The sequence below is a fragment of the Orussus abietinus genome, unplaced genomic scaffold (genome assembly GCF_000612105.2).
Source record: "Orussus abietinus isolate OABI.00-Male unplaced genomic scaffold, Oabi_2.0 scaffold29, whole genome shotgun sequence".
NCBI lineage: Eukaryota > Metazoa > Arthropoda > Insecta > Hymenoptera > Orussidae > Orussus > Orussus abietinus.
This window is the reverse complement of record NW_019395567.1, coordinates 563,154-589,037: the sequence shown is the minus strand read 5'-3', so window position 1 is coordinate 589,037 and position 25,884 is coordinate 563,154. Positions and strand designations below refer to the sequence as shown.

The following is a 25,884-nucleotide window of genomic DNA, read 5'->3' as shown; positions in this document are numbered from 1 at the left end:
TCGCGAACGTTATTGTCGTTCCAGAGAAATTATCGAATTTATGAACGAATCTCAAGTGGAAATCCTCACGCCAAAGTGCGTTATTGTTGATGGAACAATGATTATATAAATGATGGAAAGGAGGGACGTAAGAAATACCTGGAAAGAGGAGGGAAAGTTCAATAATCAAAACTGGGCATGCGCGGTATTAATTCTCACCAGGTCAACCGCATTTATTGACCCAAGCAATAAATGCTCTTCAGGATTGTTTATCGAGGTGCAGAAATCGTAAAAATCGAATTTTCTCCCCCGGAGATCTGATAAATAGTCATTCGGACGATAAACGCTTGGATATAAGAATGTTAAATGATAACAATGCATATAAAGGAGATTTCGCTGTGACTGCCCGTTGCATTAATCAATCGATCTTAACAAATGGGAATATTTAAATAATAAATGTTAAGGGAAATATGCCGCTACAACGTTACTTAAATTGGTTAAACCTATGCTCATTGACCAGTATGATTAATAACTAAAATTGTAATGCTCTTATGGTTATCACAGACGGGGATTAATGTAATCTCGACTTTATCGTTAAGCAGCTTTTATCACGAGTGGGATTGAGAAATCGGATATAGTGGCTTAGTGGTGGGTTCTGCCAGTATTTGGCAGGGCGAATTTCGGAATTTCGCCTTCTGGGGCTGTTTGTTATTAGTCGGTTGCTAAGGACGCTGATTTCCGAGCCGGGGTCTCTGTTGCTCTTGTTGTAGGTGGGCGCTTCCTTTGAGCGGGCAAGATGGAGGACGAGTACAAGAAAAAGGTCGCCGACATGCAAAAGTACACTCCGGTTTTGGAGGTACTGATCGAGCAATTCCAGAAGGGGACGTCGCAACATCATCTGGAGAAAATACAGAGCCTTCGCGCGGTTCTGTTAGACACCAACAGGAAGTACGTCATCGTGCATGATCGAATGATCGGTCGATCAATTCCTTGCAACGGAGAATTAAATTGCCAACTTATTTCGAGTTTTCGGCGCAGAGTTCGCTAGAACGTTATCAGCTTCCAGCCTTTGTTCCTATATATTTTTTTATTACATCAATTTATATTAAGGCGATACGAAAGCGGCGTCGATGTCTCGTTTGCGAAACTTTTCTCAGGACTGGGTGTACCGAATCGTTTCAAACTCTACAACGTTAATTTGGAGGATTGAAGGAAGGCCCTGGCACTCGGGATATTTCATTTTTTGTGAAAAAAATTATTGAAAATATCAAGGAACAGATTTTTTAATAATTGGCATTCTATGGGCGGCGGGACCTTCCTTGTGGCCTCTATGTTCATATTGTCAAGTTTGAAACGATTCGGTACACCCTGCTTGGGGATAAGTTTCACAAAGGGGACCTCTTTCACGCCACTTTCATATCGCCTTAATGGTTATTAATCATTACCGTAAGTTACATTAATCAACCATAAGTCATTATTCTTCGGTCGACTTCGGAGCATGGTTACCTAAATTTGCAGAGATCGCAAGTCTCGGATACTCAAAAGATCGGACGTATTACTCGTTGAGAGGAAATAGAGAAAATGTTTGGCTCTCTCGCCATGCCCTGTGCACTGTTTATAAAGAGCAAAAAAACACGTGGAAAGTACATCTTTGATGTGGTTGTTCAGCCAATCTCTCGGGGGATTACTTTTTCCTTTGTCGCTCTTCTTGACATTAAATACTGAGATATGGTTGTTGCGCCTGAAAATTCATGTCGGATGTCTTGGTATATCTCTTCCTTTTGAATGGCTAGTGAAATGTATTCATTGGAACTCCTGGTTGAGGTAAAAGGTGTCGATGAATCCATGAGTGACGCTTTTACGGCTTTTTACAAAATGGCGCCTGCAAGGGATGCGTTCTCTCCGATTATTCTTACGGGGTTTACAAGTGCAGCTGAAAAAATCTCTCCCTATGCCGTGCAGACTAGTTTATGGTTACGTCTTCTGTTGCAACAATTCCTATTTACCTGTTTGTTAACCTTTACTGTTGCGCATGGTTAAATTTGATTACCTCATCTTATGGGCCTATGGGTGCTGGAACTGCATCTTTTCTTTTCTTTTTTTTTATATATATAAATTACCCGGATTAAAGGAAAAATATCAAATATATTTCTTCTCCTTGATAAATCTGATTGTATGATACGTGTGTCGAATGATTAAACATTTCCTTAATTTTCCTACGAAAGAAGAAATGCAAATACAGGAATCTGGTAACCTTACTTAGGCCCACAATTTGTTCTGCACTTGATCGCACTTTTTAATCGTTAGATTGTTGCACTTTATGTTCAATCGTGCCTTATATGTATTTTTTTTTTTTTTATTTGCAATGCATGGCGTATTAATGTGTCCGCTTGGTACGCACTTAATCGATGTAATGTCAGCAAGTACGGAAATATCATTAGAGTCGTTGTTTCATTAGAAGGGTGCACAGGGCAAGAGCAAACGGTTTATCAAGATAATTATGTAAAGGTTTTCTGATATCAATTAACATCCGCAAAATTGTACCGTGATGTTGCGACTCTGCAGATCGTTTCGCTCCTGTCTAAAAATTCCAACATTGCCATTAATAATTTACCTCGATGACGTTTCGTTAAAAGTTAAATTACCAGTTGAAAGATGTTGGATTATTTTGTTGATTTTATTTTTCTTGGCATTTCTTTTTCTTTTTTTCATGAACTTTCAAAAAGCTTAGGCAATTCTCTGGAGTCTTGTATATTAAACAAAGAAAAATCGTTTTGTTATTTAACGGAACAGGTTGAAGTATGAGACCTTGCTGAGGTGCGAAGATGTCCTCCAGAATCTGCATAAAAAAGTAGAACAGGTAGATACCCACAAGTTTGCTTGCACAATGTCAATGGTTTATCGACATTTTGAAAAAAAAAAAAAAAAGATACCGCGAAATTGTCTTTCGTTTTCCGAAATCATTGGTACCCATAAATGGCGTTTTTCTAAATCTTTTAATCCCGAGACCGTCGCACGAAAATTTTCGGCTTTCACAGTTTCGAAAAACCAATCGAGATGTTTAACCGTCGAATGAAATTATTTGGAGAAAAAGAAAAAATGTCTTGTTAGTTCATTCGTAGCGAACTGGCGAGAATTTTGTTGTAATGTTATTACAGTGCTGACGTTAACATCTTGTGCTTTCTCGTAGATTACGCATTGAGTGTTTATTATTACTCGTATGTATCCACTGATAGTTGCTCTTGATTTATTTACTTTTAATCTTTTATCTGCACTGATTAAAGTAGACGCGAAGGTGGCACCAAATGTAAGCGTAGCTTGCTTGAGACACATTTCCGATATCCTTCTCTCTTTTCGAGCCTATTTTTTTTCTTTCAACTTAACTTATCATTTCCCGCTTATTATTCCAGTATTTCTGCACGTCTTGTGGCTAATATTTAATTTCCCTAATTCGACACAAGTTTCAGGTAAACTTATCCGGATCGAATTCCTCGGTCAAGAAGAATGTCTCCGGCTCTGCAGATTCCGAGTGAGAACTACATTACACTTAGTTTTAGGAATAAGATAAATCATAACTTGCACTGAGAAAGAAAGAACCTCATCGAGCTATTTCATTAATGCCAAGAAGTCTACCCTAATAAGTGTTGCCTCCGATTTATTCGAGTTTGAGTTAAATAAATTTTTTTTCTTTCTCGGTGTAGAGCCCCTTAGTCTATTATAAATATTAACAGCACTTTATATTTTCCGAGGCATGGCTGATATTTTTTCTTTTCATTATTTCATTCAGTCCCGAGGTTTACGGGTACACTTTTTATTCGGCGGAGCGTTGCATATGATTATTCGCTATCATTTGTTTCAATTTTCAATTGTTTCATGTTCAAATTTTTTTTTCTTTCTCAGTGTAGAGCCCCTTAGTCTATTATAAACATTAACAGCACTTTATATTATCCGAGGCATGGCTGATATTTTTTCTTTTCATTATTTCATTTAATTAATTTAATTTAATTAAATAGTCCCGAGGTTTACGGATACACTTTTTATTCGGCGAAGCGTTGCATATGATTATTCGCTATCATTTGTTTCAACTCCGTATCGAGGTCTAGGCTAGGACGACTAATGGCGGGAGATGCGTTTCTGTTGCAGTTCCGACGACGTCGATCTGATCGACCCCACGCAATTCTGGGAGTGTAGATTTCAGGAAGAAATAATGGAGTTAACACCCGCAAGTCCGAGTCCTCCTGCTAGTCCCGATTGCTCCTCGCTTCTGAGGCCAGTGATAATACCGACCGAAAGATGCGAGGATTTCGAGGCTAGAAGCGACTTCGACATCCTCTTCGAGAGGCAGATGCGGCTCAGTACGGGCGAGGTGGTAGACAGCGCCACCACGTTCGAGCGAGACAGCGAGCGAAACAGTGAGCGAAAGGAGAAACGAAAGAGCCGCCTAGAGAAGCGAGATAGCACGAAGTCGTACGAAGGCCGCAACGAGGTGAAGCGAAAGGATAGGTACAAGGAACCGGCGGTAGCGAAGAAGAGGTCGCCGAGCCCGGAGTGTTGGGACAGTCCTCCAGGGTCGCCAAATGGAAAGCGAGTGCCGTCCCCTCGACCCATCCCGATGTACATACCGCTGAACGGCGTCAGGGAGCCCAGAAAATACCAGGACAGGGACGAGCAAGACGCGAACGACTGGAATATCCTGGAGAACTCGGAGCGCTACAACCACAGGAAGCAGCGGACGGAGCCCTGGCACTCGGTCCTGACCACTGGGCCGGATGTGGCCACTGCAGCGAAACTGGTGGGCAACAACTTGCCGAAGAGGAGGGACCCCGAGAGGAGAGGTCACGGGGTTCCACTAGAGCCGCACGTGCCGACAGTTCCGGTGCCATCCTTAGGGGGCTCCAGGAGGCTGACGTCGGTGCTGGAGAAGAACAGGCTCAGCGGCGTGGAGCTGGACCTGATGGACTTGGACTCCAGGCCGGAGTCACCGGTGAACGTCCAAGAGGCGCGGCTTAAATCCCCCGACCCGGAGATTCTCTTCCCCAGGCCGAAGAAAGTGTCGCCGAAGGAGGAGCGAAGCTCCACCTCGAAGAAGACCTCCCCGAAGACCACGGCGCCGCTGCTGCTGTCGCCCCCCGCAGTACTGACCGTCCCTCCGCTCTCCATGGAGGACCTCGAGGAGCTGCTGAACGACGACGGCGACGCCAAGGGCGACAGCAAGCCGAAGAGGGGCACCCTGGGCGAGGAGCTCGTTAAGGTCAAGAAAGACCTAAAGAAGCATCAGATTAAGATTAAGCATAAGTCTAGCGATAAGTCTACGGATAAGTCTAGCGATAAGTCATCGGACCCCAGGAACCGTCCGCCCTCCCCGCGACCATCCGAGCCCCGGTATGCCGATTACTACGATCGACTTTCCAGGCACCTTCAAGAAGTCGAATCCGATAAGAACGCAGGGTCCGAGACGCTGTCGCGGTTATCGGACGATACCTCTGGCTTGAGTTTCACGATAGACAAAAGCGTTGCACAGTCTTACATGAAGTGGCCGCTGCCAGGGGAGACGAGCGACGGCTCTGCTTCCCCGGAGTACTATGGCGACTCTAGACTGCCCAATCACCAGCCCCCCATGCCTGGTGAAGCTCCACCGGCGCCTCCACTTCCACCGGAGTCGAGGCCTTCCATTCAACCGCCTCTGCCGACGGAACCACCCAGAGTGCCTTCAGATCCCAGACCACCTCCCGATCTCAGAACCATACCCCAGCCCAACACCGTGGCCGCTGACTACTGCAACCCCCATTGGATGCCTGTTGGCTATGGGGGTAACGTTACCGCCCCCCAACCCGTTCTGGCACCAGGCATGCCGGGTCCCTATCCGATGGCTATGCCCATGCATCAGGATATGTGGAACATGGCGCCGGTGTCCAATGCGATGCCCGTGGACCCCCATGGGATGAGCACCGTGCAGTCAGTCTCTATGCCTATGAACGTGACGTACCCCGGTGCTCACACCCAGGTCGTCGGGTCCATGGCGAACCCCAATATGCAAGGGGACATGAACATGCAACCCATGATGGCGGCCCCAGCCTACCCGGTCGGCCAACCCACGTATATGGGGTACCAACATCCGGGATGGAACTGCGAGAGACCCAACACCGACTTCGCCCAGAACGGCGAGTCCTGGGATTCCTCCCCCCACGGGGGATCTGACAATTCGTTCCCTGTACCTGCAGGTCCACCCGCTTCTGGGCCTGCAGCGTCCAGTGGGTACCAGAACTCCGAGGCTCCCATCGTCTGGGGCCGTAAGTTCTTTAGCGACAGACCCAGAGATGGGAATCCCGTAAAGGACCCTAGGATTCTTTCTGGAAGAGACCCTAGGACTCGTCCTGATGTCACTGCTAGTGCTAGCAGGGACCCTAGACTTGCCAAGGCCAATCAGACCCCGCTACCAATGAAACCTGTGGAGGTACCTGCCCATGGTCCCTCGATCATCAAGGTCCCTATACAGTCCTCCGTTGATAGGAACCCCAAGAAACGCGTCGTCGAGCAAAAGGAGTACAAGAGGCCTGCGGTGCCGCCGCAAAAGAGCAAGGAAAAGCCGAAGAGCAAGCCGGTAGAGGTGAAGAAGAAGAGGAACCCTGTTCCTGGAACCAGCAGCAAACAGGGAGCTAGTGCTGATCCTTCTTCCAAGGAGGTGATGCATTCCCCGTTGGAGAGCTTGTATGGCGTTGTCGATACCAAAGCGAAGACGGGCCAGGGCTATGGCCTGCAAAAGTTCAAGATACCGAAGCTGAAGAAACAGGCTTCACCCCCGAAGCCGACTCTTGACTCGGTTGATGACAACTGGGATGCGAATCAGGAGTCCTGGAATTCTGGCGGGGGGAATGAAAATTGGGATGACGAACCTGCTGCAGAAAATTGGGCTCCTGGTGCTCCTGCTCAGAATTGGGCTGAGGATGTTCAGGTCGACTCTTGGAATGACTCCAACAAACCGGCTGAAAACTGGGATGACGAATGCCCATTGGACGATCCTCAGCCAGCCGAGAGCTGGAATCCTGAGGAGAAGAATAAGGGAGCTACCAAGGATGATGCTGAAGACGCCTCTGCTCGCGCCAGGAGAAGCTTGGATATGCTGAAGAAGGACGAGCTGCAGGAGATCGTCGACGCACTGGTGAAGAAGTCCCTCGGGCTGGAAGACGCACAGCTTCTTCAGAAGATCCTGATGAACGCGAAGAAGAATGAGATGAAGAAGCTCATGAACGCTGAATCTGAGAGCAGTGCTGAGGAGGAGCTGAAGAAAACTGCGGCCAAGAAGAAGAGGCGGGTCATAGTGTCCGATAGCTCGGAGGAAGAGTGCCTGGCGGAGAGACTGAACATGTTGAACGCAGGCGATGAAGAAGGTCAAACAAAGAAAGGGGCCAAAGATAAGAGCGATGAACCTAGAGAGAGGAAATCCAAGGCTTTGGACGGCTCCAAAGACGTCGGGAACGAAGACGTTGCAAGTGAGAAGAATGCGAATGAGGAAGCTGGGAAGAAAAAGAAGAAGGCGAAGCCGCGGAGGAAGCAAGATGGCGACGCGGTGGAAGATTCAGAAGATGAGGCTGAAGAGAAGAGGAAGGGAAGGACCTCCAGGGCGGACAAGCAGAAGGACCTGGATGGATCCGTGGAGAATAGGGAAGATGCCAAGTCCTTGGGCAAGAAGAAACCTAAAAGAAGGAACTCTCTGGAGATGTTGCAGGAAGACATTAGGGAGATGTTCATCTGCGAGGATGTGGTCACTGCAACTGGTCGTCGCATGTGCAGGGCTGCGAAGGAGGGTCAGTCGAACCTGGACAATTCGAATCTTCTTGGAGCACCTACGCAGAACCAAGTCGAGGATGCCGAAGAGTCCAGCCTGGACGAGTCCACTTCGCTTTCCAAGAAGAAGTCGAAGACGAAATCGGATACCGAAGAGGCTGGTCTGAAGTCCAGGGGCACCAGAAGAAGCAAGAAACGATCCGCGAAGCTGCTCTCCAGGAGCATCGTGGACAGCTCTGATAGTGAACTCGAAGAGGCCAGATCCATGTTCCATGTTCCTCTGACCGCTGAGAAGTTGCCTCCTTCAGGGACCGCTGAAGAAGCCGCTTCTCTACAGAAGAACAAACGCGTTACTCGTAAGACTGCGTCCAAAGAGGGAAAGACGTCATTGGAGAACCCGAATTTGGGTGGGGACTCTTCAAGGCCGATGTTCGACAGTTCCTCTGACGAGAGCTTCGGCATCGACGTATCGGAATTGACGGCGGCTGTCGACATATCTCTTCACCATGAAGAACAAGCTGAACCGGGTTCCTTTGGGGCACCTAAGAGGAAACCTCGAGCCGCCGCCAAACGCAAACAAACCCCGAAGAGGAAGACTTCTGCTCTCAATGCTGAAGACAAGACTGGAGAGAACGCTTCCTTCACTGATGAGGGAAGCATGACTTCCGACATCTCAATGACCAGCAGCAATATTTCGGCATCGGGCAGGAAGACCAATAGAAGTGTAGCAAAGTCGCACAGAACCGCTAATGAAGACATGTTGACGAACATCCTGTTGGACCTGGACAGACAGAACGAGCAGGATATCGACAAGCCCAGTGACGCCGAGGTTGATCAAGAGGTGGAGGACGCGTTGGGGGCGGGCGAGACCACGAAAAAGCCGAATCAGAGGAAGAAGAAGAAGAAGAGCAACTGGCAGCTGGGCATAGTCTCCAAGAGGAAAAGGAAGAAAGGTCCTTCCGCAGCTTCTCCCGCGAACGTGGCCGAGGCAAATCCTACAACACAGGCAGACTCTTCAGCAAGTGGCGGAGCAGTCGGCAATGGAGATGTCAAGCCCTTCGAAATCCCGAATAATGGGTTCCTGGGGGTCGACAAGTCCACCATAAAGAGACCTGGGTACCTGGACAGCGAAATCGTGACGAAAGACGAGACCATCACTACTGAAGAGAAGCCACTTCCCAGAGTTAACGCGTCCTTCAGTGCAGAGCTGATCACTATTCTCGATGACGACGCTCCCGGGGATGGCTCTCTGGACCTTGAAGCTCCACCAAATACCCCGAACACTCTGAAAGCAGAGAAGGAGGTCAATGATGTATCCACCAAGGACAAACAGGGTACAGGAATCGCAATAACAGAAGATAAGATAAAGATTGAAGTTTCTGATGGTGAAGACGTTAAAATAACACACGTAGTGCCCAAGCGCGAGGTCGACGTTCCAAGCAGAGGAGTTCCGAAAGTGGAAGTGACCACCGAGCAGGAAGCTGAAGAGACCCAATCGGGAATCCAGATCACACAGGTGAGAACCAAGCACGAGGCTGAAGAGCCGGTGGAGCTACCAGGAATCTGTATAACGAATGTGAGAACCAAGGAAGAAGTGGAAGATGTTACACCCTCTTCAGGGATCCCACTAACAGTGCAGACCAAGTGCGAAGCCGAAGAGATCCCTGAAGTTCCCGAAATCCCAATTCCCCCGAAATGCGAGAAGCAGGAACCTCCAGAAGTGAGTTGTACAGACCCTGAAGACGTGATTGAGCTGACCATGGTGAAGGATGAAGACATGGTGACGAAGAGGAGTCTTCCGGCAGTGATGAACGCCGATCAGCTGGTGAGCTACACCTGGGTCGGGCAAGAAAGGTACAAATGTCTGCACTGCTTCTTCTATGGGAAGAACATAGTGCATCACTATAAGCTAAACCATCCTGATAAAGAAGTGTCTATATCGAGGCTTCCGGTCCCTGAAGCGGAAAGGGCTATCAGCGAAGCTAAAGAGCAAGACTTCGAGCATAGCCCTACGGAGCCTCGACAAGACACATATAAGTTTAGGTGCAAGTTTTGTCACCTGAGAACCGAAGGTGTGTGCAACATGGCGATGGAAGCCTTCTACGAGCACTGCACGACACACACCGGTGAGTACAGATTTAAGTGCGCTGGTTGTCCTTATCAAACCGTGGCGAAGTCCTCCATGAGGACCCACTACTACAAGGTGTGTCGAAAGACTCTCGCTGAGAGCATTTCCGGCGCTATTATCGAGGAGAAGGTGCCGGAGGATAGTCGGATTTACGGGTATATCTGTTCGCTCTGCAATTTTGTCCAGCTGAAGAGGCAGAACCTGGAGAGACACGTTGAAGAGTGGCACACGGACGCCTTAGGGACGGAGATCATCAAGATCAACATGTCCAACGACATGGTGGATGGTCCCAGTGCCCGAGATGAACCTTTCAGCGTACCTGAAGACGTTGCTCGGAAATCGGCACAAGAAGTTGACGATGGTTCCCAGTTACCTGGGAACCTAGAGTCCGTCACGGCTGCTGGGGTCTGCGAAACTGATATAAAAGATGAGACACAATTGCCAAATGATGCGGTACCTTTAGATGTGCAAACCGAAGAGAAACCTGCCTGTGTGTCGATGGACGTGGAAACTCCGAAAGAGGAATCCCATGTTGATGAGTTTGCTTCTCCAGTAGAGGATGCACTGGAAGCGTCGAACGACGTGGAGGAGCCGAGGTTCGTCCTATCGGCACCGGATGTGGCGGATGAAGACTCGGATACCATGCCCCTTCCGGATAATGTTAACGATGCAGAGGCGTCTTTGGCATCTGCTGAAGATGTGGTACCTAAGGAAGACACTCCGGAACAATCCACGCTTGCTGGGAACCTGAGTGCCTTCGTGTGTCCACCTGAGCTGGAGAACAAAGAGGTGGAGATCCAGATGGAGCGCATGAAGAGGATGCAGGAGATTGCTGAAAACATCGGCATCAAGGTGAACAAGGACTCACCCAGGAAGGGGCTGTCCATCACGGACAAGCTGAAGGACATCATGGGTACTGATCTGGATCGCGAGGAGACTTCGACAAACCCTTCAGCGGCTACTTCAGATGCGTTGGCGACTCCTGCAGATCTTGCCCTTGGCGAAACTGGTGCTTCAAGTTCGGGAACACAGTTGAAGACCGATGACGATGCTCGATCGGAGCCTGCACCTGAAGCAAAAGTGGGATTAAGGGCTCCTGTAGAGGGTGGTGAGCAGAATAACAATGATGCGCCCAGCCTTGACGAGGTCAAAGCTGAAGGCAAGCTAAAAGACCCACTGACCACTGTCGGGGAACCCCTCAAGACCTACGTGAGCGACGTGGAAACCAGCGATAACGAGAACAACGTGCAGGGTAATTTACCTTATGACTCGGATTCCTCGGACACTGACCACGAGGAAATGCAGACTGATGTGAATAGCTTGCTGAAGGAAACGTCGGACATCAATGGGTCTTCCAAAGGTCTCATGATGACGACTATTCAGAGGCTGGCTGCACAACTTCAGGGGAAGACGTTGCCCCAAACTGCTGCCGAGGATGATGCTATCTTGACTCCTGGTCAGGAAAATGGAGGGCAAATTCCTGCGACGAAAGTCATTCCTAAGCCTCCCAACGTCGTCCCCATTTCCAGCATCAAGCGCTTCTTCGAGCAGAAACCCGCTGAAGCGTCCGATGCTCAGCTCCCGAAGTCTGAAAATCAGACAGAAGCTAAACAAGGAACTCAATCTGCCAAACAAGATGACAAGCCCAAGAATTTCATCATCAGACCTAGAAGACTAAGTGGAGACAAGCTGTCCATTCCTGGACCTGCGAACGACGGCCAGGAGAGCACCTCTTCTTCAAGTACTGGTGAGCACCAAATTATTTTCCCTAGTCCTTAAGTTGAACAAACACATGAGAGACCTTGAAGAAACTACTTTTGTGGTTTCTGAGAAGGTACTCTCTCGTTCTCCACATTCAGCTCGTCGCTTCCTAGAGCTTCTTGATTGAGTCCGAAATGTAAAGCCGTGTTCCTTTCCTTGAAGCGCCTAGTGGGAACCCTTCAGAGTCGAAAGAAGATGACGACGACTGTTCCTTCCTGAAGATCGAGAGCGTCATGAGTCTCGCATCCGACAACGCCACCAGTGAGAGTTCTGTAAGTGAATTCATCATTAATACTTATACATTTGCCTTCAACGCCGACTTACAAGGAAACATTCCCAAGTGACCGCCTCCTATCTTATTGAGTTTCATATATGTTGAAGAACACAAAAATCTAAGAGACACGTGTTTTTTTATATCTGCAATGGTCCACATTTAAGGGGTGAAACAACCCCCCAAAGTTTAGCGAAAAATCGGTTTTTTAAATATTTTTCGTAGGAGCAGTGGAGGGATTTTGACGAAACTTTTCGACAACCGATGTTTAAACGTTTATTGGCAAAAAGCAAAAAACACGAATTTCTTAATTTTTTGCGAGCAATCACATCGCGTAAGTGGAACTTAAGTAGGAGTGCTTGTTTAATGGATATTACAAAAAAATGTCACCTGAAGGGTAGTTCACCCCCTTGAGGGGGTGCAACATTGCTGAACAATATTGTGTTGTCACCGTCCTTATACAGAATACGTTTATGCAAAGTTTCGTCGAAATCCCTCCACTGCTCCTACGAAAAATATTTAAAAAACCGATTTTTCGCTAAACTTTGGGGGGTTCTTTCACCCCTTAAATGTGGACCATTGCAGATATAAAAAAACACGTGTCTCTTAGATTTTTGTGTTCTTCAACATATATGAAACTCAATAAGATCGGAGGCGGACACTTGGGAATGTTTCCTTGTTAGAAGTAAGAAGGTAGAACAGTGCGACTTCCGCAGGGTCCTCTTCAAGTTCTTGGTCCACAGGTTAAGAACGTGCGACCCTTGACGGAGACTTCTCCGGCGAAGGGCCAGCAGCGGTTGTCTCTGTTGAAGACCGGCCCCATCATTCTGAAGAGACCCATCAGACCTGCCCAGGTGGTGACCCTTTCAGGAACGGTCCAGTCAATGAACCAGCAGTTTCCCGAAGGACTCAAGCTGATCCCTGTCCCGCCACCCGCAGGAAGCCTCTCTGGTGGGTTCGTCTCCATTTCAGGGAAGCCGAATGTGACCGTCCACGTAGATCCCAACAGTCTCTCGTTTCCTGTGTCTCCAAGTAAGAATGCCAGTTCCTCTAGCCAGGCGACCGCCTACAACGTAGAGAACGTTACCACGCCAAAGCTTAATTACAAAATAGTGAAAGTCGTGCGAGCTGGGAGTATCCTAAAGCACAAGGAGCACGCTGGCCAGATGATGGCGATGAAGCTGAAGACCCCTGAGACCTTGAGCTTGATGCTGACCCAGGAGAAGCTGCGACACCTGTACAAGTGCATGGCTCGCTCCTGCAGCTTCACCACCAGCTCGGTAGAGATGTTCCATTCGCATTACCTGGAACATGAAAAGTCCATTAGTGAAAAGCGAGCCGTGCCCAGCAACGACTACAGGACTTGTCCCTATTGCTACACCGTACTGGCCGATTGGACACAGTTCAAGCAACATTTTGACGAGAAACATGTCTATTGTCGGTTCCAATGCAGCTACTGCTTCTACAGGGGCCTTGTAGAGTCCTACATCGAGATACACCAGGTAGCCTCCACGTACCTTGGATGACGATTCTCTATCTAGGATTTAAGGTGAAGTGAAACATCCTTCAAATCAGTCGATTCGAATACAACACTTTTTTAAGGGTATTAGGCCAAACTGTCCAAAACTTTGACACATCACTCCTGATCATCTAAGAATTGTCCTGACACATTCAAAATTTGGATTTTTTAACAAGATTTTTTAACTCAGCCCAGACCAGAACCAAAATGGCGTCGAGCTCTCATATTTTGATCAATATACAATTATCGAAGGCTCTGATATGAGAATCGAAAGGGTCAGGACAATTTTACAACAATTTAGAACACTCTGGTAATCGATAAACTCGAATTTGAACGAGATAAAGGCAAAAAAAGTGTTGTATGCGCTTCTTTGCTAAAATGATGGTAATACGAGGTCTCGGAGTGAAAATTTAATTGACCTGGAAATCACAGATGGCGCAGGGGGTCCCTCCGCAGTCAATTAGGGCCCAGAAGGCATGAATCCAGAGGATTTATGGAGTTTTACTTCGATTTCTTCATAATTATTGTACGAAAACGACAGGTGGAATATGCCATTTGGTACAATACACAATATAATTCGACACAGCTGTCAATATAAAAACGAACGTCGGCAACGTAGGCATTTAGAAAAATCGTCTTTATCGACGTTGATCAAGTTCCTCGACGTGTTTCACTTCACCTTAATGTACCCATACCTGAAGAAAGTACTTCTATTCACTTATCGATGTGCTCTTCCTCGTCAGCTGTCCAGCCATATCGGGAAGTCTGTTGTCGTTCTTCTTGATCCCATGGTGAAGGAGAACCCACCGCCGGTCGTCATCAACAAGCAAGAGTTTGTCCAGCCATTTGTCTGCCAACATGGTAGGTTCGAGGTTTGCAATGTCTAGGGATTTTGGAGTAGGTAAATTCATGGTGGGTGTGTTCTTCCAGAATGTGGCAAGTTCTTCTACGTACCTGAGACTTTTATTAGTCATTTGAAGACGAAGCACTGCTCCATGTTGTCCATCTTCAAGTGCCACCTGTGCCCGGCTACTCTTCTGAAAGCTGAAAATCTTGTCTCGGTTTGTCTATTCCCAATGTTTATTCATTTGTATAACTAGTGGCAAGTGGTTACCTGGAATTCTTTTGTAGCATTACAAGATTCACGGGATTTACAAGTACCAGTGCATTTATTGCCTGAACGGGTCGGACACCATCTCGGAGCTGCACTTCCATCTCAGCAGCTTCCATTACCATCAAAAGCCCACCATCATGGAAAGGTGTCTTCCACCACGGGTAAGAATTGAAAATTCCTGAAATAACGGAGATACGATCCTGATAAATCGGTTTACAGGAATACATGTGTTTTTAAATTCTCGAGAGTTATAAAAATCCCTGGAGAATTTGTATTTAAATTAATCTCTAAAAATAATTGATTACATTTAGTAAGTAATGTCCTTAAAGTTAAGGATCTTTTTATGTAAGGATAACGAAACGCACTAGAAATTCTAATGGCGTGGTAAAATAATTATTTTTACTTTCCTTTTCAGCCGGTAAAGAACAAGGACGTGATAGAACAGCTGATGCTGAGAAATGTGGACGAGGTTTACAAGTGCTCCACAGAAACGATCAGGCCGGTTCCAGGGCTGGAAAAAAGCCCGAAGTTGCTGAACTCCCCAAGTAAAATTAACATCGATTCTCCCGTGGCCCTGGACTTAACAGCCGGTAGGTTTTTCCCTCTCAGTCCGGAGAAGCCTGGAAAAATTGACAACTCGTCGAGTAACCCATTCACAATGGAGAAAATCCACGCATCGCCGAGCTGGAGATCATCCGAGAAACCACTGGAAACGTCCTTGACTGAAAATCGGTCCTCAGACTCGAAAAATAGTTCTCCCGCTTCTGATAATTCAACTCCGAGGACAGAATCCAAATCTCAGTCCAGAAAACAGGCGTTTACGAAAGTCCTGCAGGACGATTCGGAGTTCCAGCATTTGTTCAACAGTCGCACCGTTAGTGTCATCAAAGAGGGCCCGAAGAGTTTATGCGAACCTCTTAATCAAAATATTCTTCAGGAACCAGAGTTGGTACTTCGCTTTGTGAACAGCGATGCGAATAATACGGTAGATCCCTTGGGAGTTGCAGAAAGTTTGAATTGCAGCGATGAGTTTATCAACATGAATGTGCTGGATAATCCAGATTTCTTGAAGAGTGTCGAAGACCGGTCTAATGTATCTGCCTTTAGTACCGATTGTGATAAAACTCAAGACGACAATTATGACAGTGATATCGAGATTTTGGAAGACTTTGCGCCACCTAGCAGAATGAACATCAGGAGAGTCGCGACGAAAGAGGAGGCTGCGAAGCCGCTTGAACCAAAGATCGAAGTCTTGGATGTTATCGAAGAAGACAAGCAGCTCTCTGCAAACGAAAGCAGTACTGAAAATGAGAATACTGAGAATATTGGTAATGCTGACAATGCTGACAATGCTGACAATGCTGACAATGCTGATAATGCTAACAATGCTGACAATACTGACAATGTCGACACTGATAATGCCGAGAGTATCGATGCAGACGAGGTGAAATGTAAGACCGAAGCTCCGAAGGTGCAAGACAAGCCTCTGACTTTGGAAGACATTAAAAACACTGGCTTGGATGGAGAAGATTTATTCAAGTGTGGATATAAAAATTGCACATTTAGCGCGGCAACTGCCTTGTTGCTGAAGTCTCACATCAAGAATTGCAACTTGTCCGATGGCAGCATGAACCTAACCTGCATTCACTGCAGCAAGAGGTTCCTACAGATTCGTTTCTTGGTCGATCACTTGAAAGTCCATGGGTTGAAGCGTTTTGGGTGTTCTTTATGCAAGAAAAGATGCACCTTGCCGTACCAGGCCACTTCTCATATGAGACACAAGCACAAATTTAAGCACAGCAAGTTGGTTCCTGCCGATCCGAAGAATCCATCTGCGGAGGGACTCTTTATCATACAACCGATGGTAATTCTGGTGCATCTTACCTGCTCCTTATCAATTCCTATAAATAAATAAATAAAAATCAAAGTAACATCTTTTTTTTTTCTCAGAAATAACGTACTATTTTTGAAGAAACAGTTAAGGATTAAATTTATTTCCAGCCGACCACGGGCGAAAAGGGGAAGGGGAGGAAACGAGCTACTGCGAAGGTGCCAACAAAAGTTCCCATAGTCGAGAAAGAGGTGGACAAATCTGCAGAGATTGAGAAGACTACTTTTGGCCCTGACGAGATCGAATCTCTTCCTCGACAAGCAATTTACAACAGGGAGGTGCAGTGCGCAGTGTGTCCATACACAACAAAAGTGAGAACGAACATTGTCAGGCATCTTCAGCTTCACGCCAAGGACGAAACCGTGCCAGAATCAGGTCCAGTGAATCCTGTGCCTTGTCTGGACAAAAGGGAGCGAATGTTCGATAAAATGGTCAACCTGGCCAGCAGCTCCCACGAAAATGGCCGAATGGGTGGAAGGACGAAGGAGTCGAGTAAAGATCAAGAAGACGACGAGTCTCTGCCGAAATTCGTCCCGGAACACAAGAGGTAACTGAAATAATTCTCTAAAAAATCGAAATCTTTTTTCTTTTTGACACCGAACAATGAGGTAATTCATATATTATTACAGGTACGTTTGCGGCGTCGCCGAATGCAATTATTTAACAGTGGACGAGGCGATGTTGAGGTACCACTTGAAGGCCTTGCACTCCGAAGAGCCATTCTTCCGATGCCCTCACTGCCCCGAAGTACCGGTGGGTCAAGAGTCTCAGAATATAGCCATCGACAAAATGGGAGTCCATCTCAAAATGCATGATACAAGGCTCTACAAGTGTTCCCACTGCAATCACCATCATTACCACAGGTAATTTTATTTTTAGTGGTATCGTATCCTAAAATAGTTCTTCAGCGTCGCAGCTTTCGGTAATTCTGAGACTTCCGAAACAGGCACGTCGTGGAGAGACACTTGGCCGACAAGCATCCCGAGAAGCGACCCTTCGTCAAGGTGATCAGAGAATTGGAAAGCACGGAGAACGTTCAGACACCTCAAGGGGAACTCGAAGAGGACCTGCCAGACCCTGACGGCAACCACTGGAAATGCAACATCTGCGAGCACAAGTGCGTCTACAAGATGGAGATGATCAGCCACGCTTCCTCGGCCCATGACGAGAAGTCTCAGTACAAATGCACCCTGTGCTCGTACAAGACCAACGGGAAGGTCAGTTTCGAGCAGCATGTCACTGGGAAGCACCCGAAGGAGCCGAACGTCGAGTACACGATGGTCTACCAGAAGATAAAGAGGACCTCGAAGAAGATCACCGATACGCCGGAGCAAGTCTCCCAGGACGAGCCCTTCGACACGACTCCCCTTTGGAGGAGAGACATGCCTCGTATAAGACACATCAGGGGGATACTTCTCGAAGAGGAAGACGAAGTCGCCAGCTCGGACACCCCGATTAAATCGGGGAAACGGAAGAGCGACGCCGACCCCGGCTCCGGGAAACCGGCAAAAGTCAGGGCTGGTAAAGCTAGCTCTCTCGATGGGAATAAATCGGAGGATGTTCAGAAACGATCTTTGTCCACCGAGAAGAAGACAGAGGAGGAGGAGAAATCGACCAAGGAGACTCGGCCGACTCGGCAGAGTAAGGACACTTCCTCGAAGAGGACTCAGTCCCTCGACGTCTCCTTCTCTAGCAGCGATGTCACCGAAAGCGTTGCTTCCGATGATTTTAATGAACTCAGCGACTCCGATATCGGCGTCTTCGGTCCCTATGGTAAACCCGATGGGAACTCCTTTGTCTGTACGATCTGCAATCAGTATAAAGTTAAGTCTAAGAACGACATGAAGGACCATTTATACAAGGAGCTGATGTACGCCAGGTGAGCTGTGCACCTTGCTACGAATACCTTTAATTTCATTTCTGAGTATGATCATTTTTTCTTCCTGGAAATTATATATATATATATGTTACCGTGAATTACCGAAATTGGAGAATGTCGACTTTCACCGGTGAATGTCAACAGATACCAAATACGTCGGTGAAAGATCGAATATTTCATTATTGATATATATATATATCCAGCTTATTTTAACATTTATCTTTCAAAGTTTCATTCACATTTTTGTTATAAATTTTTTGAAAACAATTAAAATTACGCACCTCTCTCTCTCTTTTTTTTTTTTTCCTTAAGAGGATGTCAAAGGGGCACCAGGGGTCAATCGTTCATGAAACTTTTCGCCCTACTTGATCTCAAACTTTACAAAGGGTATAAGGAAGGTCCTGAAACACATGAAATTTCATTTCTTACTATGTAGAAAATATTTATGAACAAATAAAAAAAAAATTGATCTCTGACGCCACCTTGAACAGGATTATGAATGTTATTTTTAAAAGGGGATTAAACAGTCTCGATTACTAAATTCTCCCTTCAATGTTCAGGTGGAAGTGCAAAGGATGCGGATTCTTGGCGACGAATGGGACCACTTTGAAGAAACATTTCGTGAAGCACCATTCCGAGAACAGCCCCGAGTTCGAGTCGCTTCCTGTGAAAATGGACATCGAGGATTGGGTGCGTGCCTAATGAAAATTCAATTGAACCCCAATTGTCCATACACATGTTTAAAAATCGTACGTGCCTTCATTAGGTCTCCAGCCTGCTGAGGAAGCAGTTCAACCAGATGCGAGGGACCGGCAGGAACGAGACCCCGAACATCGAAACCGAGCGCGAGTCCTCGAAAGAGTTGCAATCGCCCCAGAAATCGGAAATCTCGACAGACACTGATAACACCATCGAGACGGGTTCCATCAGCAATGCGGACAGCAAGAGCGCGATAGTGGAAATCGACGACGACGACGTCCAGGACGACGTCGAGGACACGAAGGAAAACCTTTCCATCATTAAAATTGAGAAAAAACCGATAATAGGTGCGTAAGGTTTGATAAAGAAAAAATTCTTATCGGTGTCTCATCCCAATTTTCATGGGGAAGAGACCTTCTGCCCAGCGGGTAAATCGCCAGGGACTGATTTAAATGTTTGTTAATAAAAAATTGCAGTTCCTCCGAAGGACGTCGACATGCCGCCTCCATGCAAGCACTGCAACGTGCGGATCTCGAGCTGGCGAGGTTTCAAGCTGCACGTCAAGGTGAACCACTTGAAACGTCTAGGGTTCCTCTGTCCATATTGCGATAGAAGCACCAACTCCGAGCCGATGATGCGGCAACACATCCACACGAAACATCCTGGCCAGCTAGAGAAGGTGATCCCCAATCCGGACGCGGGAGGTCCTGAGTTAACGGATGAGTTCTGGGAGAAGGAATACGGCCTGACGTGTCCTCGGAGCTCGAAATCGGGTTCTAAAAAACGAAAGCGTAAGGTCAGCCTGGAGAAAGTCGAGAAACAAGCGGAGGAGATCGTCAAGTCCGAGGTCGACATGACGTGTACGGTCTGCGACTTCGTGGCCTTGACGGTTTCCGGTCTGAAGATCCACATGAGGTCGCACTCCTCGGAGACGGGGATCAAGTGCTCTCTGTGCGTCTTCGTGGGAGGGACGAAAGCGGAGGTCCTGGAGCACTTTGCGACCAGCCACTCGGGGGTGAAACAGGAAGAGCCGGGTCCTTCGCAGTCCCCGAGTCCGCCGAGCAAGGTCCGCAAGGTAGAGGACTACAGCGACGACGTGATAGAGGAGGAGGTCGCAGTCATCGAGAGCACCCCGGCGAAGCAGAAGCTGATGTACTGCTGTTTCTACTGCTCCATGAGGAGCCCCTCCGTGGACACGGTCAAGTCTCACTGGACCATGGCGCACAAGGACTCCAAGCCCAGCAGTGCATCTGGAAGCGCACCCAAAGGTAAACTCTTCTTCAGGTACAGGGAGATCTACGTGGCCGTGCCGCCTCCGCAGAAGGTGCTCAAGTGCGCCTACTGTCCGAAGACAGCGACCAGGCAGACCCTGAGGGCTCACATGAAGCAGAAGCACAAGGACCTCCCTCCGGACTTCGTAGACCCTGAAGAGCCCGTGCAGGACGGCTGGGTCTGCGACTGGTGCAACGAACTCTGCGAGTCCGAGGCGAAGGCCAAGCACCACCACAACATGTTCCACTCCCATCTAGCCCTGAAAGTTAAAAGAAGAAGTGAAGACGTCAGGGAGATCGTTTGTCCGGAGTGTCCTTATGCGACGACCTCTCCGGGGAACATGAAGAAACACGTGGCTAGGCACATAGACCTCTTCAAGTGCAAGCACTGCGACAAGGCCTTTGCTTTGCCGAACCTGGTTACCACGCATAATGCCGAGGCCCATCCTGGCATGGAACAGAAAATCGAGAGTATAACGAATTACGAGGAACTCGTCGAGAACATGATGGCGAGGGTGTCTTACAATAACGTGGAGGTGAAGGTGGAGAGGGCGAGTCCTAAGAAGGGCTCCGTGGCCAGGAAGTCTACGGCCAGGTCGTCGGTAGGATTGATGCCCTCGCCTACGAAATTCAAGGCGGTCGCCAGGAAGTCGACCAACCCTTTGCCGAGGTACCCGCCGGGGATCACGTTCGCCCTGGAGGGCTGCAGGGATGCCGGGGGTGACCCGAGCAAATCTCCTCAAGTTTCGTATTACCGGGTCCCCAGGACTCCGGTTGACTTGTCCGTCTTGAGCACGTACATGGTGGTCGGGGGACATCAGATGAAAGTGAACTGCACCACCCTGGCGCAGCTCATCAACATCAATCCCAGGGTTATGCTAAAGGACTGCAAACTGACGCGCCCTCTTGCGGCAGCTGCCAATAGGAAATAGCATTTACTTGCCGGAAGGTCGGCCGCCAGAAAGAAGTGTATGAGGATCGTATCAATTAATAGGGTTTAGTCTCGAGGTGATAGACTTTCGGTTGGCGACATTTTTCCCACCCTCGGCGCTGGCCAATCAGCGCTCTGTCGAATGACGTCACGCGGCCGCTGATTGGTCGACGCTAAGCGCGGCAGGAGTGCCAACTGGAAACCCGGGAAAGTGAGCTCAATTTGAAACGATTAGGAGGGAATGAAGGACTGATTGCATATTTTGTAGAAACCGAAATTATTAACGGGTTCCTGGACAACGGCCAATCACTTGAAATATCGACAAAGCTCGGAACATTTCCAATTTGTTTTATGATTACGTGAACTGATAATGATGTACTCGGACATGTTCTTAATTAACAGGCATGTATAGACGCGCAATGCTTCAATGAATCATTAACCAGTACCAAAAATTTGTGAGCCGTCGCTTTAACAGTGTTTCAGTTGGCATTACAATTTCTTTCTTTTTTTTTCTGTCTTCTTTTATCTGCTTAATAGTAATCACTTCGTTGTAGAAGCAACGTCGACATTGACCCGTTTATTTCCAAAGCACCAGCACGTGAAACTGCACTTATTGTTATCGGAACGATAAAGTTTTACCTGCGCATTACGATCTTTCCGAAGGGAAGGTCCAGTAAATTGTAGTCCTGTTTCTCTCGGATTACAATTTTCTTTTATCGTATAGGGCAAGCTAGTTAATTTATTGTTTCAAAGCTGGACAGCGAATCTTCTGTTTGAGTGCTCGACTCCTCGTACACACTTTTAACGTAGAATGTTCATCCTGTATTATATGCTTGAAGTCTTTTCCGTTTTTTCTTTTTTTTTTTTTGAGGTTAGGTCAATTAGTTCGTTTTTACGAAGTGGCCTCCGAGGCTTAGGACTGCATTCATGAGGACGCGGTTTATCACCCGCGTTTGTATTTATATGTGATATGTACAGTGTGTACCGAATACAAGATTCGCAAGTAAGTCGAGTCTTTTGACACTCAAAAGAAGTTGAACTGAGCCATGTGTTTCGCAGCGTTACTAATAAATTGACTACTTTGGTTCCCTCGGGTTGTTTGGCCCTTGGTTGACATTCGGTGACAAGATACACCTAACCTAGCTTTCGTTTCTACTTAAGTATTTAGTTATTTAGTTTAGTGCGAGAGGAGAGCGAGAGGAGTAAGTTTCTGGCTCGAAAAGACAAGACTGACATGAGTGTCCTACATAATTTAAATGAAACTTAGCCGTAGTCAAGACCTGTACATACTTTGTAACATACCACTGGAAATAAATATTTTTGATTTTTATAAACTCGTAGATTCAAATTATTCGATTTAGGATACTTTTATTTCAAAGTAGTCGAAAAAGTACAAAAGAGGTTAATAGGTAGCGAGGCTAAAAATAGTATTTAGAATTCGAAGTAAAAATCGATGCGATTGGTTACGAATACTCAATGAAATTCTGAGGCCTTAATTTTTATGTTTTAATATCAAGCGTACAATTACAAGTTAAACCGTGCAACATACTTGATTGCAGGAAAATATGCAAAACGTGTAAAGAATATAATTAGTCGCTGGGCCATTTGCAATTGTCCTTAAATTATTTGGTAGCCGAGTACTCGGAACATTAGCCTTTCAAGGAGGACATTCCTGCTCTCATTATCTCGTCTACAAGCAGAAGATTGCTGGCAATGACGGTGCTGAAAAAAAATGAACAGGAAATTAATAATCTAGAGTTAACCATGCATTTAACCAAAATTATACAGGGAAGAACATCGATGACTTACCATGAATCGATAATTTGCTTTTTAACTATGTAATTATCATAAATTCCAGCATCCTTAGGTTTGAGGGCTTCGCCAGTCGAAAGATCCAGTCCTACTGGCTCATCCAACAGTTTACTTTCTTCCAACAGTTTCACGATACTATCTTGGGCATCGAAGCCACTGTTAACAGCTGAAATTTATAAATCTTTTAGTATTATATAAATTAAAATTAAATTTTATACTAGTAACTAAACGAGGAATTATCTGTGAAATATCGAATACGGTTGCATACGTACCAAGCGTTTTTGGAATAACCAGCAAAGCTTCGGCATATGCTTGAACTCCAAGACGCTGTTTCCCTTTAACTTCTTCCTTATAGTTTTGAAGACGACGATGAGCAAATACTTCAAAGGCCCCAGCACCGGGAATGAGAGCGCGATCGTCAATGGCATTTTTAATAGCTCTCAATCCATCCCGAATCGCATCCTTCAGTTGAATCAATGTGTACTTATTCGGACCCTTTAATAATAAAAACAATATGGTACATGTATGGTAGAGATAATAAAGATACGATAAAAATCTTAAGTTATTAACGAAATGTCCAAAAAAATTTGATTATCAATTTGATCAAGATATCATCATATTACGTACCTTTAGAAGAATTGTCACAGACGTGGGTTTCTTACATTCTTCAACAAAGGTGTACTTGGTTTCTCCCTAGAAATATTGTTTCATAAAATTTGTTCAATGTATAAATATTTTTTGTAAGAATAATTACTCACCAGTACATGTTCATATACAAGACCAGCCCATCCTAAATTCTCTTCTTTCAGATCATCTACAGAGTTCATCGCAGTACCACCACAGGCAAGTGCTAAGCGCTCCATGTTCCTACGTTTGGCACGACGAAGGGCCACAATATTTTCCTTTGCAAACAAATCCAAAGAAGGCGGGTCGATACCCTTTTGATTTATTACAACAAAGGACTTGTTTGTACCATCGCACAATTTTTTCTTTAAGGCAATAATCTTCTTCACACGGTTGTCAATAAACTCACGTTCAGCCGATACGAGTCTTTCTCGCTCTTCGGCAGTTTTGTAAAAGAATCCACTGTTAACCTATAAAAAGATATATGATGTAATAAAATATCTCTTTAAAGGGATTTTAAGTTATACAGTACCGGACATAAAAAATAAATCTATATACCTCACTCTTTTCATATTCCAAGCTGACGTTACAAGTAAGAATGTAAGCATTTTCGACTTTCTTAGGCATGTCAGGGTGCCTCGATCCATGATCCATTACAATACCACGAACTAGAGTAGTATCAGCAGCGGTTCTGTGCTGCATTTCCATTAACTCAACCATATGTAAGTCGACCGGCTTATCGCCCTGTTTAATTGCTAATACAGCATCGACGCAAATATCGGTCAGTTTGTCGGCAATAGAGTGATGAATCTTTGTTTTAAGGGACGTTTTAGCAACGTCCAATAAATTCTCCTTAGTAGGTTCGATAGCAATTTTCAAAGACTCCAAAACTTCGATAGTAACAGCCCTGGCTAGTTCGAATCCTTCGGTGAGCACTCTAGGATGAAGACCCTCGCTTATATATAATTCTGCTTGTTTAAGAAGTTCTCCGATAACTAAAACCGTACTAGTCGTGCCATCTCCAGTTATATCGTCTTGAGCAGTGGAAGCTCTGGCAATGAGCGAGGCAGTAGGATGTTGAATCTGCATTTCGTGAAGCAGAACATTACCATCCTTAGTGATTTTAATGTCACCTGCTCCAGAAACCAACCTATAAATAATTAACACTCGATATAAAAACTGCATTAAGCATTTACGGTATAAATTGCAAAACGCCCAATGCAAATTATTTTTTAAAATACGATGAACATTACGAGGCATTTATATTGTATTAAAAGCTTTAATGAACGCCTGGAGAATATGGCCTTATAAGGAAAGCACATTGGAAGCATGGTCACTTCGCTCCAGTATTCCCAAACGACTCATCGATGTAATATTGTATATGGGATTTTATTATATTTAGCGAGGCGGCAGATATTCATGGCTAGCTTTTGCTGCAAGATTAGGGGAAGCCAAAAATCTGAATGTCGCATGCGACTTACATCTTCATGGTTCCCTTGGGGCCCAAGTTCGTTCTCATGACGTCTTGAATGCCTTTCGCCGCAGAAATGTTAATTGCCAAAGCCTGAGCAGATCTCGCGAATTCGGCTTTCGGGTTTAACAGGCTGATCGCTGCCATTTTCTCGCTACTTCTGACAATCCGGCTAATTGAATTAAAGGAAACGTATCAACACGAGTCGGTGCGAGCAACGCCACGGCCTTCTTGAGTGAAAAACTTTCGATCAGAAAAGAATCCGTGAGTGCAAGCAAACGTATAAGGTGTAACAAAAGAGTGGGGACACACCAAGGTACGAATTTCATAGACTCATGGCTGAAAACAGCCATTTTGTTCGGCCCTCGATACACCAAGTTCCACATTCATTTTACATTATTTTCCATACAATACAAAGCCAAATGTAACGATAAAGAGGTGTCGTCAACACTAAACTACATATTTTTTTGTAAGACAATGATACAAAAGAATATTGTTAACCTTAATTGCCAAGAAAAGCTGATTACTACTAAAAACGATTACTTTTCTCGGTTTTGCAGTAACGCGGGTAAACATGGCGGCGAAAGTGGAACTCGTTCTCCTGTGTTGAATTATCTACTGCAAGGAATTCATAAAGAGCGTTCGAACGTTCTTCAATTTAACCCTAATTCTTAACATAACACCCCCCATAAATTCATTACAGTGAGTAATTAAATCTCGAGTTCATACGATTAACTTTCGCATGGGAA

General features: G+C 46.1%; 2 protein-coding genes across 12 annotated transcripts in view; one reads left to right on the top strand and one right to left on the bottom strand.

Annotated features, from left to right (window-relative positions):
- Nucleotides 1–22,562, top strand: part of LOC105700522 — a 29,862-nt gene extending 7,300 nt beyond the window's left edge. For 9 of the 11 annotated variants that reach the window (XM_012426453.2, XM_012426496.2, XM_012426443.2 and 6 more), the window contains 16 exons: nucleotides 750–927; nucleotides 2,773–2,839; nucleotides 3,441–3,508; nucleotides 4,123–11,639; nucleotides 11,816–11,925; nucleotides 12,668–13,426; nucleotides 14,187–14,304; nucleotides 14,374–14,504; nucleotides 14,575–14,718; nucleotides 14,973–16,421; nucleotides 16,559–16,995; nucleotides 17,078–17,311; nucleotides 17,395–18,327; nucleotides 18,888–19,017; nucleotides 19,094–19,373; nucleotides 19,503–22,562. In XM_012426453.2, the coding sequence (XP_012281876.1) occupies nucleotides 776–927; nucleotides 2,773–2,839; nucleotides 3,441–3,508; nucleotides 4,123–11,639; nucleotides 11,816–11,925; nucleotides 12,668–13,426; nucleotides 14,187–14,304; nucleotides 14,374–14,504; nucleotides 14,575–14,718; nucleotides 14,973–16,421; nucleotides 16,559–16,995; nucleotides 17,078–17,311; nucleotides 17,395–18,327; nucleotides 18,888–19,017; nucleotides 19,094–19,373; nucleotides 19,503–21,229 (14,256 nt within the window). In that variant the 5' untranslated portion in view covers nucleotides 750–775 and the 3' untranslated portion in view covers nucleotides 21,230–22,562. The remainder of the gene's footprint in view (nucleotides 1–749; nucleotides 928–2,772; nucleotides 2,840–3,440; nucleotides 3,509–4,122; nucleotides 11,640–11,815; nucleotides 11,926–12,667; nucleotides 13,427–14,186; nucleotides 14,305–14,373; nucleotides 14,505–14,574; nucleotides 14,719–14,972; nucleotides 16,422–16,558; nucleotides 16,996–17,077; nucleotides 17,312–17,394; nucleotides 18,328–18,887; nucleotides 19,018–19,093; nucleotides 19,374–19,502) is intronic. The other 2 variants (XM_023433802.1, XM_012426513.2) reach the window with 2 other exon arrangements.
- A 157-nt stretch (nucleotides 22,563–22,719) lies between these two features.
- On the bottom strand, nucleotides 22,720–25,629 carry LOC105700566 (T-complex protein 1 subunit zeta). The gene is made up of 7 exons (XM_012426527.2): nucleotides 25,146–25,629; nucleotides 24,223–24,814; nucleotides 23,799–24,134; nucleotides 23,668–23,733; nucleotides 23,313–23,535; nucleotides 23,038–23,206; nucleotides 22,720–22,950 (listed from the first exon to the last, which is right to left on the bottom strand). Exons 1-7 carry the CDS (start codon nucleotides 25,280–25,282, stop codon nucleotides 22,878–22,880), a joined length of 1,596 nt encoding a protein of 531 aa, XP_012281950.1. The 5' UTR covers nucleotides 25,283–25,629; the 3' UTR covers nucleotides 22,720–22,877.
- Nucleotides 25,630–25,884: the final 255 nt, after the last annotated feature.